Source organism: Myotis lucifugus, unplaced genomic scaffold, assembly GCF_000147115.1.
Source record: "Myotis lucifugus unplaced genomic scaffold, Myoluc2.0 scaffold_644, whole genome shotgun sequence".
NCBI classification, from domain to species: domain Eukaryota; kingdom Metazoa; phylum Chordata; class Mammalia; order Chiroptera; family Vespertilionidae; genus Myotis; species Myotis lucifugus.
The window spans coordinates 146,864-168,434 of NW_005871692.1; the positions used below are offsets into that span (position 1 = coordinate 146,864).

Here is a 21,571-nt window from a genome sequence, read left to right on the forward strand (position 1 = left end):
TTGGGGATTAATCCACCTTCGCTTTAATTATCGTTCCATCTGCGCACAGAGACAAATCACTCCCGCACATTAGAATTTTTCCATTCCGATTTCATAACCGGTCGCAACACTCACCAGTTATGAGGTGGCATTGAAAATTAATTTTATGGTTTGCGGTCACCACACCATTGAGGAACTGTTATTAAAGGGGTCGAGGGCATTAGGAAGGTTGAGAACCACTGATCTATTTAGTGGTATGGAGCGCCTGGGGAACTACAGGAGCCCAGAACCCCACAGTAGGGAATGCCCCAGAAATGTGTAACTTTTGAGTGTATCCTTTTCCCTCCTGAAAGATGAGGACTATCCTATATAATAAAAGGGTAAATGCAAATTGACCCTAAGGTCGGAACGACAAGAACGACCACTGGACCAGTCACTATGAGGCACACTGACCTCCTCTCGTTCCCTTTCGCTGCCCGGCAGGCTCCCATCGCCTGATGGCAAACAGGGAACTGTGGTTGGGTGGCAGGGGATGCGGGCAGCACCAGGCCAAGGCCCCCACCCCACCAGTCACCCACACACAGATGGTGACCCACAGCAGGGGCGGGGCCGGCGAGCAGGTGGGAACAGCCGACCTCTCGGTCCCTTCCCACCGGGCCGTTAGGCACCGATCACCCGATGGTGAACGTGGAACCAGAGGTGTGGTGACTGGGGGGCAGGGCTGCCTGCAGGCAGCTGGGGAAGATGGCCCTGATCGCAGGCCAGGCCTAGGGACCGTACCTGTGCACGAATTTCATGCACCAGGCTTCTAAGTGTATACTATAATCATCTGTGGCATCTTTTTTAAATACACCCTTTCCATTACCACGAAGTGTGTGAATGGGGAGGGAGAAAGAGCCAGAGAAGGCCTTCAGGTGAACCTCATGGCTCCCACACTACTGAGCCCTTGTTAACATTAGGGAGGGAGCTAAGCCTAAACTGTAATTTACAAATTAACAGTAATGAATTAATTATCTTTTATTCAAAAGATAACCATTGAGTCAGAATACTATACTCAGCAGTAGGGACTAGAAAGAAAATAATACATGAGTTCTACCTTCAAGGGCTCACCATTTAGTTGGCAAAGCAGATTTGAAAACAGATAAGTTATAATGAAGTGAGATAATGATTATATAAAGAGTTAGGTTCCATTCATTATCGTATGCAGTAAGATCTTAAAATGCAGTAAGATCTAAATGATTATCCAGCTCTGAGACTATTTAATAAATGTGGCATTTAAAAAGAATAAAGTTATAATGAATGAACAACCCCAGGAATCCTCCACAAATATTTGTCTTAAGGAGATAGGAGTATATTTGTCAAAGCTCAACTTTCAGAATGAAGAAACTTCTTCATGCGAGGTAGTGTAAATAAGGGCAGGAAATCTTCCAGACAGAAACCACCATTGTTTTTCACCACAGAGAACTACCATCCTTTACCAAGTTTCATTCATGGCCATTGAAATACAACATATGAACAAACACAAAAACTTGCAAATAAATTTTATGGGAAAGCTGGCCCTGTAAATTTAGCATTGACAAGGACCTTAGAAATTATGCTTTTAACAATTCACTACTTTTCCTGATAACATATCTGACGCCCAGAGAGTTTAAGTGACTTGCTCAAGGCCACACGGCTAATTAGTGGCAGAGGGAGAAAGCCCAGGGTCTCTTGATTTCTCTCGTGCTAAATTTCACATGGCATCTCTGAGTTAGCTGGAGATGTTTTTGCAGAAGGAAATAGATATCAAAAAATCCTTGCCTTGGCCGGTGTGGCTCAGTTGGTTGGAGTATCATCCCATATACCAAAAGATTGTGGGTTCGACCCCCGGTCAGGGCATGCACAGAAGGCAACCAATCGATGTTTTTCTTACATCGATGTTTCTTTCTCACTCCCTCTCCCTTCCTCTCTCTCTGGAACCAATGAAAAACAAATCCTCGGGTAAGGATTTTAAAAAAAGCAATCCTCACTCCACTCATACAGTAAGATCTAATAATCAAGAACAACAGACTGTTTAAAAAGAAAAAATTGTCAGGCTAAGAGAGAGGTATACGAAGTATTTGGCAACACATACACACACACACACACACACACACACACACACACACACACACAGGCTCCTGTCCATATGAGCAGGGCCAATTTCCCTCTAATCCCCCTTCCCTAATTGGTATTTTGGTATTTGTTTAATAGTCCACGTAACCAGGTCTTGCTCACCAATGCCAAGCAATCCCCAATTCATTCTATATTCCAACTAAACGTTAAGTTTCTCTTTTACCTCTCCTTTTACTCAAGGCGACATAATCATAAATAATTATCTGTACAATATTTCACAGGCTGACATCTGCTTTCCCTTCCTCATCTCCCACAAGGAGGTGATCATAAACAGAGCTTCAAGAAATTGCTCTGACAGCTGTTTCCATTAGACACTACTTCTCTAGTTTCAGTCCTCAGGGTGTTTTCTACTGTCTGTTTATACTTGTGTTACCTAAGAAATAGATCCTCTTAATTTAAAAACAAATAAACAATGTGTGGTGGCAAAGTTCTAGGCACCATATAAATCTTACCAAATTAGTCGTGTTCACTAAGATCTTCCAAAAATGGCTTCAATCTGGACGATTCTGCTTATATTATAGAACCATCTGGTAACAGCCACTAACATGAAAGGACTTGCGTTCCCTTTTTTTCAAGGGCCCACGTTGAAAACAGAAAGAATTCTCTGCATTTGCCCAACAGAGGGGATCTGTCTAAGGAAAGTCTCTTTAAAAAATTCAGACAAAGGAAATCCTTTCTACTTAGGAAAGGGATTTGTAACTCTGGAGATGTGCCTAGTTCCACAAACCATAGCTGTATAATTGGCGGGGGGGGGGGGGGCGCGGGGAGAGTCAACCTGTAGCACGCATGTCAGACAACAAAGAAATGCTGACCAGAGGGAGGCAATATTGCAAGCTGTTCAGAGAGCAATGCATCTGTGCCAGACACCAGGACTGCAGTGCCGCCTGTAGGCAGGCTCATGAGGCTGTGACAACACTGGTTCTGGATTCACACTGATTTGGATCTCAATGCAGTTCCACCAGTTCTAGTCTCTGGGCAAATTATTTTGTTTCCCAGTGTGGCTCAGTTGGTTGAGCATGTCCTGTGCACCAAAGGGTCGCTGGTTCGATTACCAAATAAGATATCTACCCAGGTTGAGGGTTCAATCCCTTGTCGGGGTGTGTATGGGAGGTTTCTCTCTCTCTCTCTCAAAAAAAAAGAAAGAAAGAAAAAGAAAAAATCAGTAAAAAACAAAATATGGGGCTTAAAATTATATTACACTCTTTATAGAATCACAATTAGGATTAACTGAGCGAATCCAGGCAAGATACCTAGCCCTGGCCCTGGCAAACAGCAAGTGTGCAATAAATATTAGTTAATAAGTAAGTGAGCTGCCCTGGCCGGAGAAGTAATGGTGAAGCAGGCCAGAGATCTACGCTTGGAGATAAACAAGAGAAATCCCTGTATTACGGGGAACTAAGCCAGAATTCATGCCCCAGATATGTAAAATGGCAGGGCATGCCCCACTCATCCAATATGGCCAAACAGGTTCCTGGCTAATTTTAAGAGTTAATCAATTACAGTATTAAAAGATAATTGAGCATTCTTTGTTTCTCTTGGCAAAACCATCATTAGCAAAATCCTATTTGGCAAGAGAAATGTTCCTAAATCACTTTTTTTTTCTTCCAAATTACTTTTCAAAAAAAATTATTTTAGTACCAAAAAGTGGATTTCGTGGACAGGTTCTTTTCAGGTGAAAGCACTCCATGACTCCAACAGCACGGTGTACGCGGCAGAAGGAGCATGCTTGGGCTTCGGTGCCAGGCAGACCTGAGGCTAAGCCTGGGCTCCAGTTCTGACTGCATGAAACTTGGTCAAGGTCCATCCTCTCTCTGAGGCTCCATTGTCTCATCTGCACACACAGGGGTAGTAACACCTCCCTCACAGGATGCTTGTGAGAACTAAATGAGGGTTTTGTATGTGAAAGTGTCTCGTATGGTTCTAAGCACATGGTAGATAATGAACAAATAGGAGTACCTCTACCTCTACCTTTTCTCTCCAAGGTCACTCAGGAGCGTAACCTGAGTCTCTATGAACCCTAAGGAAGAGAATAATAGCTGTGGATAAGGCTGTCATTTGAACATATTCTCTATGTGACCTATTACTTAAGCAGCCCTTTGAGAATATTTTTAGGAGAAAGTGGGGGTGAGAGAAGAAGTCAATGGCAGAAACCTATGCGCTGGAACTTCGGCACTGCTTAGCTGACTGCTTTGAGGACATTACCCTACCCTATATCCTTCCAGCCGCCTACCATTCAACAAATATTTATTGACCTCCAATTCCATGTTAGCATTATGCATTTGGGGCTAAGGAGACAACAGTGAAGAATTAGCAACCTCTGCCCTGAAGAGTTTCACAGTCCACTGGCAGAGACAGAGAAAGAGAAGTATACAGACAATTAAAATGCAGTCCAGCCCTAACTGGTTGCTCAGTGGTTAGAGCATTGACCTAAGGACTGAAGGGTCTCGGGTATGGTTTCCGGTCAAGGGCATGTGCCTCTGTTGCAGGCTCAATCCCCGGCCCAGGTCAGGGGTGTTCAGGAGGCAACCAGTCAATGTGGCTCTCTCACATTGATCTCTCTCTCTCTCTCTCTCTCTCTCTCTCTTCCTCTCTCTCTCTCTCTCTCTCTCTCTCTCTATATATATATATATATATATATATCCCCACACCACCTCCTCCTCTTCCACTCTCTCTAAAAATCAATGGAAAAATATCCTTGAGTGAGGATTAAGGGGAAAAAGTAAGTAAATAAATAAATGAATGAATGAAATGCAGTCCAGTGTGCCCTGGCCAGTGTGCTTAATGGTTAGAGCACCGGCCCACCCACCGAGGGGTCAGGGGTTGGATCCCAGGTCAAGGGCACATACATGGACTGCAGGTTCGATCCCTGACCCTAGCAATTGATCAATGTGTCTCTCTCACATTGATGTCTCTCTCTCTCCCCCCCTCCCACCCCACCTTCCCCTCTTCCACTCTCTCTAAAAATCAATGGAAAAATATCCTTGGGTAAGGATTAAGGGGAAAAAGTAAATAATAAATAAAATGCAGCCCAGTGTGCCCTGGCCAGTTGCTCAATGGTTAGAGCACCGGCCCACTCACCGAGGAGTCGGGGGTTGTGTTCTAGATCAAGGGCACATACCTGGATTGCAGGTTCAATCCCTGGCCCTAGCAACTGAGCAATGCTGGCAATGTGTCTCTCTCACATTGATGTTTCTCTATCTATCTCTATCTCCATCTCTCTCTCTCTCTCTCTCTGTCTCTCACTCTCTCTATAAATCAATGGAAAAAAATATCCTCGAATGAGGATTAACAACAAAAAATAAATAAATTAAATTAAATACAGTCCAGTGTGATCAGTGCCAGAGAAGGGAAGTACAAAATGCCGTGGGCATGGCAAGAATGAGATGTGTGCTTCCTGGGGAGACGATTAACTTGACATTTAATATATATATATATATATAGATTATTGATTTTAGAGAAAGAAGAAGAGGGAGAAAGAGAAAGAAACATTGATTGGTTGCCTCCCATACATACCCCAACCAGGGATCAAACCCAAAACCTTTTGGTGCTTAACCAAGTGAACCACACCGGCCAGGGCAACTGACACTTTTAAATTCATGCAGTAGGGATATGAAAAAATTAATTTTAAACCCATTTTTTATTTTTTAACTATATTTTTATTGATTTCAGAGAGGAAGGGAAAGGGAGAGGTATAAACATCAATGATGAGAGAGAATCATTGATCAGCTGCCTCCTGCACGCCCCCTACTGGGGATCAAGTCTGCAACCCAGGCATGTGCCCTTGACTGGAATCAACCCCGGGACCCTTCGTTCGGCGGGCCAATGCTCTATCCACTGAGCCAAACGGGCTAGGGCAAGCATGGCGTATTTTAAACAATAAATGGCATTTGGTATTGCTGGGTCATAGAATTTGAGCTGGAAAGTGAGAAGATATAAACTAGAGGAGCCTGGTAATGCAGGAGAATGCTACCAGCATTTCCGACACTGCAGAATACTTCCACAGGTAGATGCAAATAGAGCATGCAAAACTGCTCAATGGGCACAAGTAATAAATTAATGTAGAATTTTAATGCATTAAAACTGATGTTCCTCTACAATGCCAAAAATGCACCATATTCTTCACTTATCTTGTTCATCATTTACCCAGTAATGGAGAGAAATGATTAAAGAATAAATTGAGTGCACTATATTACACCTGCTAGTTGCTAGTGATTCATGCAAGATAGCACTCTCACGTCCTGTTTTATTGCGACAGGAAAATGCAGGGTCCTCCACTGTGACATTAAACACAGCCCTGGAGAGCCAGGCTACGAGATGAGGTTGCATCTGGACAGGGATATTATCTCGGTTTGGCTTGAAGAGAAATTTGTTTTCTGTGCCTGGACAAAGTTTGGCCCATCAAGGGTTTGGAATCTTCCATGTGGAACGCCCGCCCACAGCATGCCTGGAGCAGGGCTGCAGGGAGCCGGAGAGAAGCAGGCAGGGACACTGAGAGGAGATCAGAGCCAGCACCCTTCCTGGCAGAGATGATCAAAGGCCAAATATGGGTTAAGAGATTCAGTCCCGTTTTAGACCTGCCACCTCAGGTCTGAACAGAAACTGGATCCACAGGGCATGTGGACATGCAGCACATAGCTAGGCGCCGGCTGAAAAATCATGATGGGGATGAGCCAGGTAATTCAACGATCCAAATATGAAGCAAAGCGGGGGGTAGGGGGGGACTAGAAATGTCCTTCAGAGAGAAACAGGTCTCTGGCAGTCCAGAGTGATACTTGGGGGGTGGAAGATGGCACAGCAGAACCACATGGATTATTCAAGAGACTCAGGAAGAAACGGACTGGTCATGGTACAGCCTCCAATATCATCACAAAATGCTGGCCTGGTCTCACCTCCTGGACCCTTATAACAGCAGGAAGTCACCTGGTCTGCTCACAGGAGAGATGGTGAATTGTCCCCTGAGCACTTGGAAAGAAATTTCCATAACTATATACACTACATTAACTGCTCAGAGATACGCGTCAGCTTAGAGAGGCTAAATGGTTCTCTGGTAGGGGAGACCAGGATACCTCCGAGGGCAGTAAGAAATCTAAACACGCTAATACAATGCAAAAAGTAGAGGTAGTCCTTGACTTTCCTGTGTATGTTACTCAAACTACACTTTTGTGTATTACTAAGACACTCAAATCGCCATTTCATATACTGAACGTGCCCTTTCTTAACTCAGTGGACACTTGGAGCTACCACAAGGTGGCACTGCCTGCCAGCCAATGGTTTAGTTCACCGGTGGCAACCTTGCTGCTCTGAGGACTACTGAAATCATTTTCATGTTTGGTTGCCTTTTTCCTTATTACCTTATAGAATGAGCCAAATTTGCAAGTTTTCAAAAAAGGAGAGAATAAGCTAGCAAGAAGGCTCAAGTATCTAGTTCCTTTCATGGTTACATTTCCTCTGTAAAATAATAAATTGTCATTGTTATTTATAGTTTTCAATCTCTTGTGAAGTTTCAATAGTGAAGCCAACATCTTAACTACAACCAACTGACAAGGTTGCACACAGTCACCTGCAAGGTCAGCCCCTGCACCATGGAAACCCATCAGGTAGCCATGACTCTGTGAGTCCCTTGGCAGATTTCTGGCTCTTTTTATTTGCACGACTCTCATTTTTAATTCCTGTGTGCTTTTCCATTTCGATTTCTCTCAGAGAATTAAAAACCCCATGGATGTACAGAAGGCAGCATTCTGCGGCCCTGTGTGCCCCGCTCATCCAGCAGGTAGGATCAAGCAGACAGGAGAGTGGCTGTCAAGCTGGTGGGGACCAAAGGGCTGGCAGAGCCCTTGAGAGAGGGGCAAATATCAGGATCAGAATGATCCAAAGCAAGTACCGAGGTCAAGGAACATTCGAGAACGGAACAGGGAAGAACGTGGAGAGGAAGCAGTTCAGGAGCCAATGAAGAGGCTCTGGGATGATTGTCAACACAGGAGGATGAGTGCACCTTACCTTGGTGAGATGGCAGGTGTTTGGAGTGTGCTCTAGACCAGGGGTCCTCAAACTTGTTAAACAGGGGGCCAGTTCACTGTCCCTCAGACTGTTGGAGGGCTGGACTATAGTTTAAAAAAAAACTATGAACAAATTCCTATGCACACTGCACATATCTTATTTTGAAGTAAAAAAAATAAAACGGGAACAAATACAATATTTGTATTTGCATGTGGCCCGCGGGCTGTAGTTTGAGGACCCCTGCTCTAGACAGTGGTCGGCAAACTCATTAGTCAACAGAGCCAAATATCAATAGCACTTCTTCAAAATAGACTCGCCCAGGCCGAAAACCGACTTCTGCGCGTGGGCCATGAAGTTTCAATCGCACTGTACGCGCGCCCGCACGTGGTATTTTGTGGAAGAGCCACACTCAAGGGGCCAAAGAGCCGCATGTGGCTCGTGAGCCGCGGTTTGCCAACCACGGCTCTAGGATCAAGGCAGCCTAGCATTAAGTCCCTGACTCAGAATGTTCTTATTAGCTGAATGGGAGTAGGAGGAACACTCTGCAAGAACTGGGAACACTTTAAAAATATGGTTTTGCATAAACAAGGAAGTTTAGAAGCCAGGAGCCAAAAGAACTATTTGGAAACCTGTGATTTGAAGAGATGATTGAAGAAAGAAACTTCAGGAAGTGAAGTCACTATCTTGGTAACTGGCCCCAACAGAACTTGGAACTCTTGTTACCAGGAACCCACATTCTAGAAACTTCCCCACAGGCAGCTCACTTGGCAAGAGACGCTAGAGAACAAAAGATTTTTTTAATTTGCTCTTTCACAAATTACCAGGGCTCTGACTTTTGACAAGCTCAACATGAAAGCCTTCTCAGATGCTATGGACTTTGGCTGGACCCTCATCCTCAAAATACCTGGGCAATTTTTAGGAGGTTCGCTACGGAAATGGTAGGCAACCAAGATTAGGCCAATGCAGGTCACCCTACATGAGCACTTTTTGGGAAGCTCCTAGAGTCCCCTTCATGTGTCAGGAGGAGGGACATGAAGAGAGGGCCCGTCCTGATCGGGTTGTTGTACGGTACAAACCTGGTGGTCCTGTCGGAATTACATCCCAGGACAGGGCTTGCAGAGTGGAAATGGGGATTGCTGATGGGCCTCTTGTCTGTACCAATGCACTTGCAAGGCCCTGAATCTGTCCTGTCTTCCCGCTTTAGTGGACGTCTGAGCCGAGAGAGAGAGAGAGAGAGAGAGAGAGAGAGAGAGAGAGAGAGAGAGAATTCACTGTTAGAGAACAGGGCCTGTCTCTTTCCTAGAGTTGTGGGTGACTCAGCAATCACAACAGCGTCAGAACCATGAGCATGGTAACAGTAGGCCAACCAGAGGTGGCAGACACAGTGGGCTTTTCAAAGGGACCAAGGGTGCACCCTTAGAGCTAAAGAAAATAGCTACATATCAGGATGATCAGGGAGGCCGAGTAAGCAGAGAAGGCAAAGCAGAATGGTGATTCTGGGAAACCCCTGGGCCCAGGTCTGCCCTGGCCTGAGGTGCACTGGGAAGGACAGTGTTTGTAAAGAGCCTGGCAGAGGACAAAGAGCCTCGTCTTTATGACCTCACGTCTGAACAACTCCGGAGTGTCTAAATTTCATATACATTGTCCATCCTGTGACCCTGCATCCCCAGTTGACTCACTGTAAGGTGTGTGCCACGTCTTCACTCAGGTGCTGGGCTGGGGCCTGAAATATTCCAGAACCAAGGTGTTCAGTCTGCTCTCAGATGGCTGAGTGGTGAAAATATTGCACAGAGTGAAGACCTGCTGTAGGCAGGATGTTGGTTTATTAAAGTCATAGCCTTATCTTCCTTTCACAATTATAACCATTTTTCACTCTTCTGGCCCTAATGCTATCTTTAGAAAACCAAGGACTCAATTCATCTTCTCCAGGGCAAAACCAACTCAATTCTTGGAGTGTAGTAGGCAGTATGGAAACTACCATAACCACGATGAAACTTGCTCAAACTTCCCCTGAGATCCACTACCCAACAAATGTATTGTGTCTCTCAGCCTTTTAATGACATTTCCACAATCTTATGAGTGAACCACTTGCTACTGAAAGATTCATATCACAGAAAAGGGCCACAGGATGGACAATTACCTCTAATACTTTACACAGAGGGTCGCTTTTATTTTTCCCAAAGGTTTACACATGACAAGAGGAATGAAGACAAAGACAGAGGTGGACACAGACAAGAGTTGGGTACGTCATTTTTCATGTCTGTTTTTGTCACAAGGGACATTTTCCTTTCAGTGGCTCAACACATATTTGCTACTGGTAGTGGATTTTCATTAGCTTCCAAATGAAATTGAGTAAGAAATGCAAGTAGATATTCCTTCAAGAAATATTCTGAGGTCAGAAAACACGTTCTGGAGGCCACACAGAGCAGAAAATCCAGAAGAATACAGGCACAGACAAGAGGGTGATTCTTGTCATTGTCATGGGAGAGAACTCTGGATGCGGACAGTCTTTGCTGAGCATTGACTGCCAATCCCAGCAGGAGGCCATCATCTGTTTTCTGCCTCAGCATTAGCTTCCAAATGAAATTGAGTAAGAAATGCAAGTAGATATTCCTTCAAGAAATATTCTGAGGTCAGAAAACACGTTCTGGAGGCCAGTTAACATAGGAAACTTGGAGCCAGAGCAGTGTCACTGTCCCAAGCAGACACACACTGTCCCCTGGTGGCCCAGTGAAAAATGACATGAGTGCTGCATGGCTCAGGGCTTTCTCAGCAGTGAAAGTCAGCACCAGTGAGACATGTTTCCGGCTTGCCTTTAGATCGTGTTAAGTTCTGTGAGATTCAATGCTTATGGATGAGCTCCAGTGCAAGTCATTGTCTTGATGTTTCTCACTGTAAAAAACAGACGCCAGTTCCCAGTGCAGTATTTCAGGGAGTCTTAGGCCCCTTAGTCACACCCAGGGTCCCACCAAAGCAGTAGAGAAAGTGTTGAGAATAACCTGTCTGCCTCAATGCACTATATGCTTGCATTAAAAAATGTATTAGTATAACATCCAAAACTTATGTACGAAATCTTCTCAATCATACCAACAGGAAAATACAAATTTTTAATTGGAAGATATAAGATCTTCTGTATAGCTGTATAATGCCACCTAAATTCATTTAAAAAAACTTTTTAAATATGATCAGCATATATGCCTGGTGAGCTCTTTAATTTATATAAGCAGTTATCTCATCCCTATTAATTTCTTCAAAATATATGTTTCTTTGCTGCATAGTGTTCATTCTAAAACCTTGTACAGGAGTGATTTGCTTTTGTTGTTATTGATGTCATCTTCCTTCAGCCACCATATATTGCTTTTCTTTGAATGTGGACATTTTCTAAATCCAGAATTTTTCACTAAACTCCCAGAGCCCTTCCACTCAATCATTTCCTCCCAGGTTGCCAGCCCTTTCACACCATGTCTTACCATCGTCATTCCATATGGAGCTTCTCCCAGGCCAACTGCTTCTCAGTCAAATCGCACGCCAGTTCTGCATTTTTCCTCTGATGTGGGGAGATCATGGACGATGCCTGAGAAAGGATTCCCTGGGCCAGATCTGCAATGGCACGCACGAGTGTCTTTTCTGTTGCATTGGAAACAAACGACACTGTCATGTGGCCACAGTGAAGCTGGGAAAGGTAGTCCAGTTGTGAAGAGGAAGAAAGTGGGTTTTGATGAAGAGCTAAAATTTACTGCCACAGGGAGCAACTTATTCAGATTCTTAGTATTTTTTATTCTTTAATATGTTTTATTTTTAAAAATGTTCTTATTGATTTTAGAGAAAGAGAGGAATGGAGAAGAATAACGAGATAGAAACATTGATGAGAGAGAAACATCATCGTCTGCCTGCTGCACGCCTGACCCAGGGGATCAATCCTGGAACCCGGTCATGTGCCCTGCCCGGGAATAGAACCAGTGACACCCAGATATGTCACTTCTCACTTCCGGGAGACATCTTTGTATAGAGCATGTGGATGAAGAAGTGACATCTCCAATGTGATTGGACAGAAAGAAAATCAGAAAACAGGCCACTGTGGATGCAGGGAGCTTGGAAAGAGAAAGCAGGTAGACAGAGGTGAGCAAGGTTAGAGCTCAGAGTGGGTACAGCCACATACCAATCTATTGCTGTGTGGAAACATTACCCCACACTTAGTGTCTTCACCTACAAACGCCTATTCTCTCGCAGTTTCTTTGGACGAGAAACCCAGCGCGGCTCAGTGGAGGCTGCTGCCAGTGTCTCTGCTTCTGAAGCACTGGTCTCAACTGTGCTTCACTCGGGGCCTCAGCTCACTCAGGGAACTAGTGGGCTTCAGTGTAGATTGGAGACCTGACCTCGCTCTGTCTTCTGGTCTGACTCAGATTGAGGCCGCCTGGTTCTCACCTGACAGCAACTCGTAGCGTAGAAGCTCGTTTCCCGGGTTGACGGGTCTGAGAGAGAGTTCTAGGGAGAAAACAGGTCTGCGTGACCAACTGGTTCAGCATTGACTTTTTATAACCACATTTTAGGAATAACATTGGGTAATTTTTCTGTTTCTCTAGAATCACCTAAACCAGTCTACACTCAAAGGGAGGGGATTGCAAGAGGACGTGCCAGCCAGAACTTGGGGACACAGAGAGCCCATGAGTATTAGAGGGGAAGGCCTCTAGAGATTCATGCCATGCCCAGAATCACATACTGGTCAGAGTGCAGCCCAGGTATGAACCTTGCCCTGTGTTCTCAAAGTGGAGTCCCTTTGGCACCTGGGCCTTCTCAGTGGCTCTGGAAAAAAACTGTACAGACATGGAATGGAGATGGCATGACCCCTGCCAACACCTCACCCAGTTGGTACACCGTTATGCTGAGCTCACACTTATGTAGTTCTATATTATATTCTTTATTTTATACTTGAAAAACGAAGGATGGACAGGGTACATGACAAGTAGACTCCAGAGGTAAGGGTGTGTTCTGAAGTGGGAGGTTAAGACTCTATCCGCTCCCATCGGTTTGGCATTAACATTCAGAAATCTGAGTGTTTTGAGAAGCTCTTGTCTATTCCTTCTTAGGTTGGGCTATTTATTGCTTGGTATCCAGATTATTGGCCATGAAACTTGTGTGCGTGTGCACACACACACACACACACACACACACACAGTTTTACATAAACAGGGTCATAAGCCTGATGTTTTATCATGAATACCTAATGTGCTTAGTCTTTTTCCCTACTTCCTTTTTCTTTTCTAATTGCCTTCATCTCTATGATAGGCAGCCTTGAAAGCTTTATATCCTTCCAAATAATTTTCTATTGTAAAATCATACACATATATTCATATATATATACATATTCATATATATATATATATATATATATATATATATATATATATTACATTAGTAATGTGTAAGGTAAAATAATAATTATAATTATTATGTCCAGCACATAGAACAGAACCAAATATTTAGAACAGTACTTGAAACATTACAGGTGCTCAATAAATAGTTGTTGAATGAATTATTGATTTGCTTTATAAAAATAGGATTGTATATGTATACATAATTTTAATCTAATCATTATTTTTAAAAAATCTTTATTGTTCAGATTATTACAGTTGTTCCTCTTTTTCCCCCATAGCTCCCTTCTACCGGGTTCCCACCCCACCTCTGCCCTTACCCCTCCCACTGTCCTCATCCATAGGTGTACGATTTTTGGCCAGTCTCTTCCCTCACCCCCCACACTCCCATCCCCCTGAGAATTGTCAGTCCACTCCCTTTCTATGCCCCTGATTCTATTATATTCACCAGTTTATTCTGTTCATCAGATTTTTAATACACTTGATTTTTAGATTCACTTGTTGATAGATATGTATTTGTTGTCACTTTGTTGTTCATAATTTTTATCTTTACCTTTTTCTTCTTCTTCCCCTTCTTAAAGAATACCCTTCACCATTTCATATAATCCTGGTTTGGTGGATGAACTCCTTTAGCTTTTCCTTATCTGTGAAGCTCTTTATCTGACCTTTAATTCTAAATGATAGCTTTGCTGGGTAGCGTAATCTTGGTTGTAGGTTCTTGCTATTCATCACTTTGAATATTTCTTGCCATTCCCTTCTGGCCTGCAAAGTTTCTGTTGAGAAATCAGCTGACGGTCATATGGGTGTTCCCTTGTAGGTAATTGAGTCTCTTTCTCTTGCTGCTTTTAAGATTTTCTCTTTGTCTTTTGCCCTTGGCATTTTAATTATGACGTGTCTTGGTGTGGTCCTCTTTGGATTCCTCTTGTTTGGGGTTCTTTGTGTTTCCTGGACTTGTAAATCTATTTCTTTCACCATGTAGGGGAAGTTTTCTGTCATTATTTCTTCAATAGGTTTTCAATATCTTGCTCTCTCTCTTCTTCTGGTACCCTCATAATTCGGATGTTGGTTCGCTTGAAGTTGTCCCAGAGACTCCTTACACTATCTTCATATTTTTGGATTCTTTTTCCTTTTTACCTTTCTGGTTGGGTGTTTTTTGCTTCTTCATATTTCAAATCTTTGACTTGATTCTTGGGGTCCTCTAGTCTGTTGTTGGAACTCTGTATATTATTCTTTATTTCAGCCAGTGTATGCTTAATTTCTAATTGGTCCTTTTTCATATCTTTGAGGGTCTCACTAAATTTCTAGGAGGTTTAAAAGATTCTTCAGTAACCTTATAACTGTGGTTTTGAACTCTATATTCAGTAGTTTGCTTTCCTCCATTTCTTTGATTCGTGACATGTTTCTTTGTCTCTGCATTTTGGCTGCTTCCCTGTATTGATAGAGTGGCTTTGTGTGCTAGGTGTCCTATAGGGTCCAGTGGCTCAGCCTCCCTAATTACCTGAGGTTGACACTATTTTTTTAAAAAATATATTTTATTGATTTTTTACAGAGAGGAAGGGAAAGGGATAGAGAGTTAGAAACATCGATAAGAGAGAAATATCAATCAGCTGCCACCTGCACACCCCCTACTTGGAATGTGCCCTTGACTGGAATCAAACCTGGGACCCTTCAGTCCGCAGGCCAACACTCTATCCACTGAGCCAAACCGGTTAGGGCGAGGTTGACACGCTTGGTGCACCCCTTTGTGGGCTTTGTGCACAGTCTTGTTGTAGTTAAGCCTTGATTGCTGTTGGTATCACTGGGAGGAATTGACCACCAGGCCAATTGGCTGTGAGGACCAGCTGTATCTACAATAGGAGACCTACTGTGCTGGAGACACCCTTATGGGGCAGGACTTGCTTCAGTGGGGCTTTGGTGCTCACTAAGTCTGCCCCTTGAATGTGTCCCTTATGGATGTGAAGAGTTGCACTCTGGTATGGTTTCACTCTGACCACTGGGTACACTGGCTCTTGGATCTCCACGGAGGTGCAAAGTCAGCCACTTCCTGAGGCCACCCAGCAGGAGCTACAGAGAGATCTGCAGATTTCTCCTCTTTGTTTGGGGTTTGGAAGTGCCCAAATGAGGCCCAGCTGTGAAGCAATGCAAGCTGTTGTCTAAGCCTTTTTTTGGAGACGTTGGCACTCTTTGACCCAGCTGCAGTTTGTTAGGTTTTAGATTGCAAAAGAACCGGCCATTCATATGCAAAAGCCTCTGCTCACAGCTTGGGTAGGGTTGTAAATTGGGTGGGGTGGAGTCTCAGGGAATCATCAGGGTGGAGCAAACCTTAATGGCTGCCAATCAGCCCCACTTTGGAGAAGTTCCGGGGTGTCTGTGTCCCACAGCCCCGTGCAGGAACAATGATCACTGCAAGCACCTCTGCAAGAAAGCCGCCCTCGCGTTACAGCCCGATGCCAGACAGTCCAGTTTCTCTCCATATGAGTCTGGGTCCCCACAGTCTCACCCGGAACTGGAGTTCAGAGGAATTGGGAGCTTGTATCTCCCTCCTGATTGAAAAAGACAACAGTGTACCCAGTAGCCAGCCTGTTTCCGTGTGCGCCTCCATACCTCTGCACTTCTGCACCTCTGCACCTCTTACCCGCTTCAATGCACTTTTCTCCTTCCTTCTAGTTGTAGAATTTCCACTCAGCCAGCCTTCCAGTGGTTCTGGATGATATCCATTTCATCTTTTAGTTGTATTTTTGATGTGGTTGTTTGAGGCAGCAAGTACAAGTGTGTACCTATGCCACCATCTTGGTTCCCCCTAATCTAATTATTTTAATACTAGAGGCCCAATGCACGAATCCATGCATCAGTGGGGTCCCTCTGCCTGGCCTGTGGGATTGGGCTGAAACCGGCAGTCCAACATCCCCCAAGGGGTCCTGGATTACAAGAGGGTGCAGGCCAGGCTGAGGGACCCCACTGGTGCACGATCGGGGCTGGGGAGGGATGCAGGAGGTTGGCCAGCCAGGGAGGGACCGTGGGAGGGCTCCAGGGCTTATCTGGCCCGGTCTCACTTAGTCCTAATCTGCCAGACCCCAGCAGCAAACGAACCTACTGGTCAGAGTGTCTGTCCCCTGGTGGTCAATGCACATCACAGTGAGTGGTTGAGTGGCCTTAGCATATCATTAGCATATCACGCTTTGATTGGTTGAATGGATGACCAGATAACCAGGTACTTAGCATATTAGGCGTTTATTATATAGGATAATTATAATTATCCCATCTTTTTGTATCTAACTTTTATCATTCAATGACCCTGGGTAAGCTCTCCACACATATATTTATATTTTTAATATTTTTATTGATTTCGGAGAGGAAGAGAGAGAAAAACATCAATCATGGGAGAGAACCATTGATCAGCTGCCTCCTGCATGCCCCACACTGGGGATTGAACCCACAACCAGGTATATGCTCTGACCAGGAATCAAACTGTGACCTCCTGGTTCATAGGTCGACACTCAATCACTGAGCCACACCAGCTGGGTTCTCCACATAAATTTAATTAATTTTTATGAATGGTTACATAATACCTCATGGTTATGAAGGTAACATCAATTTACTTATCTCTAATTGATAGTTGTTTTTTACTTTTTGCCACTCTAAATAAATAATAGCTAATACTTATTGAGTGTGTTTCATATGCAAAGCACTTTTTTAGCACTTGACATGTATAAACTCACTGAGTTAAGGTTATTCTCTCCATTGTAGGAAACTGAACAGGAGTGAGTAAGAAATTTGCCCAAGCCTATACAGCCAGTAGGCACTAAACTAGTCAGTGTGGCTCCAAAGTACCTTTCACTGGACTACATCTATACAAGACAATAATCAACACAATTGTACATATTTCCTAATGAAGTGGTGCTATATTTCTAGTTGACAATTTCCCCGGAGGGAAATTATTGTGGAAGAATATGTGTATATTTTATATTGATAGATTGCTTTGCAAGAAGGCAGTAACAGTCTACATTTCTATCAGTCTGTATAAGACTGCTCTCTCCTCCAGCAGAATATTATTTAAAATATTTTTTATTTCTTTTTTGCCAATCTGGTGGCTGAAAAGTGATATCTATATGCTTTTCTGACAGTAATAAGATTAAGTGTAGCCCTAACCGGTTTGGCTCAGCGGATAGAGTGTCGGCCTGTGGACTGAAGGGTTCCAGGTTCGATTCCGGTCAAGGGCATGTACCCCGGTTGCGGGCACATCCCCAGTAGGGGGCGTGCAAGAGGCAGCTGAATCAATGTTTCTCTCTCATCGATGTTTCTAACTCTCTATCCCTCTCCCTCTCCCTTCCTCTCTGTAAAAAATCAATAAAATATATTTTTTTTAAAAATTAAGTGTAATATGTTTATTAGCCATTGTATTTACTCTACTATAAATTGCTGTATTAGTCAGGGTTCTCCAAAGTATTTATATAATAGTCATGTGATTATGGAGGCCTGAAAGTCCAAAATCTTTAGGGTGGGCCAGCAGGCTGAAGACACAGAGAAGGGTTGCTGATGCAGCTCAAGTCCAAAAGCAATGAGGCTGAAAATCCAGCCCTCCTTGCACAGAGCTACTAGTGGTCAGACTGCCTAGACTTGAAGTCTAACTCACTATTAAGTCCATTGAGTTCCTTAAATAAGGGTAATAAAAACCTGCTTCCGAGGTCTTCTGGGAATATTGAAGGATTGCTTCTCACTTTATAACTTTCACCTGTTATTTGTTCTGTTACAGGGATTTGTCAATTTTTTTTAGCAGATTATAAGAATATAGGGATGAAATCATTGCCTGTCATTTATAAGACACATAAGCTAACAGCAAAAATCTTAATGTAATTTTGGGATCTTCTATCCCTAAGTAACCGTCTCTCTTCTACGTGTACCTCATAAGAATCCTTTCTAGAAGATACACAAGGGTAGATTTCAGATCATTGTTTCCCATTTCACTGATGTGAGGAATTCAACCTATCAAACTTCTTCTATTCTGCAGAAAAAAAATTTAAATAGCAAGCAAATAAAAACAATCATAAAAACAAGTTATCTTTAGCGAGTCTAAGAACTTTACGATTCTTAGAAGTGTGAAGATTTGTAGTAGTGGTGAACCTCACACCATGAAATCATCTAATATTCAGTGTTGGGATGGCCTGGAGTTAGTCATTTTGGGAAGTCTTAGGCTAAGTGAAATACTTCAGAAATAATGCTTAATTGCTATCCTTCTGGCTTAGAAAGAGAAATACCAAGACCCTAGAAAATCACCATCCGAAACAAGAACTTTGGAAACTAATCTTCCAAAAAAATCATAAATCTTGTGGGGGTTTTTTAAACTTTGGTTTTCTCAATGTATAACTTTGGGTTTAAGGATTAGAAACAATACACACAACGTACCTTGCACAAAGGAATCTCACAGTAAATGGTAGCTATTACTGTCACCTCCTGCCATTGAGAACCATATTTCTCACGTTAGTACCTTCTCCCAACGTCTACCACATATTTGACTATCACATAAACATTTACCAAAGGAGTGACTTTAGTGATAGGTTGCACACTCCGGCCAAACCCTAGAGTGGGTCAGACCAGGTTAGACTCTGAGGCCATGGGAAAATTACAGACAAGACCCGTCTCCAACTTGCCTACAGAACTAAACTACAATTCCCAGCATGCAGTCAAACTCCGTGGTTGCACTGCATCCTGGGAAGAAGCCCGGAACTACGTGAAAGGAGCGCTGTAGTTTACACAAATCCGCGGATTCCAGCGTAGGCACTCACAGAGACTGCGCAGATCTCTCGTCTGGGTTCTGTGGAACTCCTTTTGAGTACAGGGACCTTAGCCGGAAGGATTAAAGAACCGTTCCATTTCCGGAAGTAACGGGAGCGTTTCGAACATGGCGACCTCCCAAGCGAACGGGCCAGCCCTGGCGGCTGGAAAGAGTGAATTTCGTAACCAGAAGCAGAAGCAGGAGAACCGAGGTAAGGTGGTGTGAGCACAGAAGCCCGGGTGTGGAGGCTCAGTTGCGATCGTGTGACGCCGCCTCGGGTCTGTTCTCTGAAGTTGAGTCCCTATAAGAGCTGCTTTTTAGGGCTATTGGCCGGGCCTGCGGAACCGTCTGTCGGATATGGTGTCGGTCACGTGTTCCTAACTAATCGCTTTTGCTAAAGGCTCCCAGAGCGAAGGTGTTGCGGACTTCGTTTTCCGTAAAGTGATCATCATTAAGACACTTTGGAGGGCGTCGCAGAGCCCTTGACTTGCGGCGCTGGGTGGAAGTCGCTGACAGAATGAGGGATGCGGTAGGAGGAGGAGGTTATTTACTTGAGTGGACGCTGGTAATAAGGGGTGAGACAGATGAGGAGATGTCTGGCGTGTCCTGAATGCTAGTGTGTGAGCTCCTCAAGAAATTTTGCATCATGTGTTATTTGCATCATTTATTATTGTTGTTTATCAAATTGTTAAAATATTAGACGACACGGCTCCTCCCCTTTAGACTGCCTTGCTTTTAAATTGCCGTCTTGTTTTATTCTGGTTTTATCCATTTTCGTCAGTATGAATGCCAGGAAGAGAGGCTAGAGAAATAGCCCAGGACCTCAGAAACCATTCTTATGGGCAATGTTAAAAACCTTGAACTCTCATTCTGAAGTCATTAGAAAGGTATAAACGGTGTTTTGTTCTCTTAATTAGGAGTGTACACAGTGGAGTATGGTGCATGTACAGCTTAAAGCCAACACGTGAGAAAGGAGCGCTCAGACCATTGAGCAGAATAAAACACTGTGAAACCCGAAAAGCCCCCTGCAAGCTCCTCTCAGAACACACTCTTTTTCTTTGAGACTTGAAGTAACTGTTCTAAATCGAGTTGATCATTCTGTGCTTTTTCTTCATAGTCTTTCCCAGCTATGCACAAAGCGATTTACTTTTGCCTACATTTTAATTTTATGTGACTGGGAGGACTGTGGGCATGGTTCTGTGTCCTGCATCTTAGGCTTAACTTTGTTTTTGTTATTTAATCAGGGCTATACTTGAAGCTGTATGTTTCCCTCCTGCTATGAGGTTCACTTGTATGAATATATGCTCATTTATATTTCGCCGTAGCTGGTTTTGCTCAGTGGATAGAGCGTCAAGCTGTAGACTGAAGGGTCCCAGGTTCGATTCCAGTCAAGGGCACATGCCTGGATTGCAGGCTCAATCCTCAGTAGGGGGCTTTACAGGAGGCAGCTGATCAATGATTCTCTCTCATCATTGATGTTTCTATCTCTCTCTCCCTCTCCCTTCCTCTCTGAAATCAATAAAAAAAATATATTTTAAAAAATAATAATAATTTATATATTCATTCTCCCATTGATAGACATTTGCATTGTTCCCATTGTGTGCTGTTATAAACAGTGCTGCTATAGACATGTTTATACACATCTCTGGCTTTACATGTTCAAGAGTTTCTCTAGGTTGTGTACACGGGATTGGAATCCTGGAAGTGTAGGGTCTGTGCAGGTGGTGCTGTTAGAGGCACCTCTCACCAGCACCAGAGAGGTGTTCCCGGACAGCTCCCACTGGGAACAGCCTCCATCCTTGTCTTCTCTTAAAAATGAATGTGTACAAGGGACCTTGACTGCATTGTGAAAAGCCAACTTATTAAAGCATGCACCTTTGATAAAGAAGCAAAGCAAGCAAACCTATACATCTGGCTTAAGAAGTGCAGGTGGGCAGCTAATCTGAAAAGCAAATTGGGTGGGGGTCTCAGGCTGATATACCCTCCCGTCTATAGGTTTCAAAAAAAATTTTTTTTCTCACTGTATAGGTTCTTCTAGTCAGTCATTTCGTACTAGTTTCAACTTGTAGTTGCTAAAGATGCCTTTCTTCTTTTTTTAAATCCTCATGCAAGGATATTTTCCCATTGATATTTAGAGAGAGTGGAAGGGAGGTAGAGAGAGACACATCGATTGATTGCCTCCCGCGTGCACCCTGACCAGGGCTGGGGATTGAGCCTGCAACTGAGATATGTGCCCTTGACCTGAATGGGGCCTGGTAACCTGCAGTCTGCGGGCCAATGCTCTATCCACTGAGCC

At 43.7% G+C, this 21,571-nt stretch overlaps 1 protein-coding gene across 3 annotated transcripts in view; it reads left to right on the plus strand.

Moving 5' to 3' along the window:
- Window positions 1-19,331: 19,331 nt before the first annotated feature.
- Window positions 19,332-21,571, plus strand: part of LOC102430380 (KRR1 small subunit processome component homolog) — a 33,368-nt gene continuing 31,128 nt past the window's right edge. For 2 of the 3 annotated variants that reach the window (XM_023746259.1, XM_006105161.3), the window contains exon 1: window positions 19,332-19,486. In XM_023746259.1, coding sequence (XP_023602027.1) covers window positions 19,402-19,486 — 85 coding nt within the window. In that variant the 5' untranslated portion in view covers window positions 19,332-19,401. The remainder of the gene's footprint in view (window positions 19,487-21,571) is intronic. The other variant, XM_023746261.1, reaches the window with a different exon arrangement.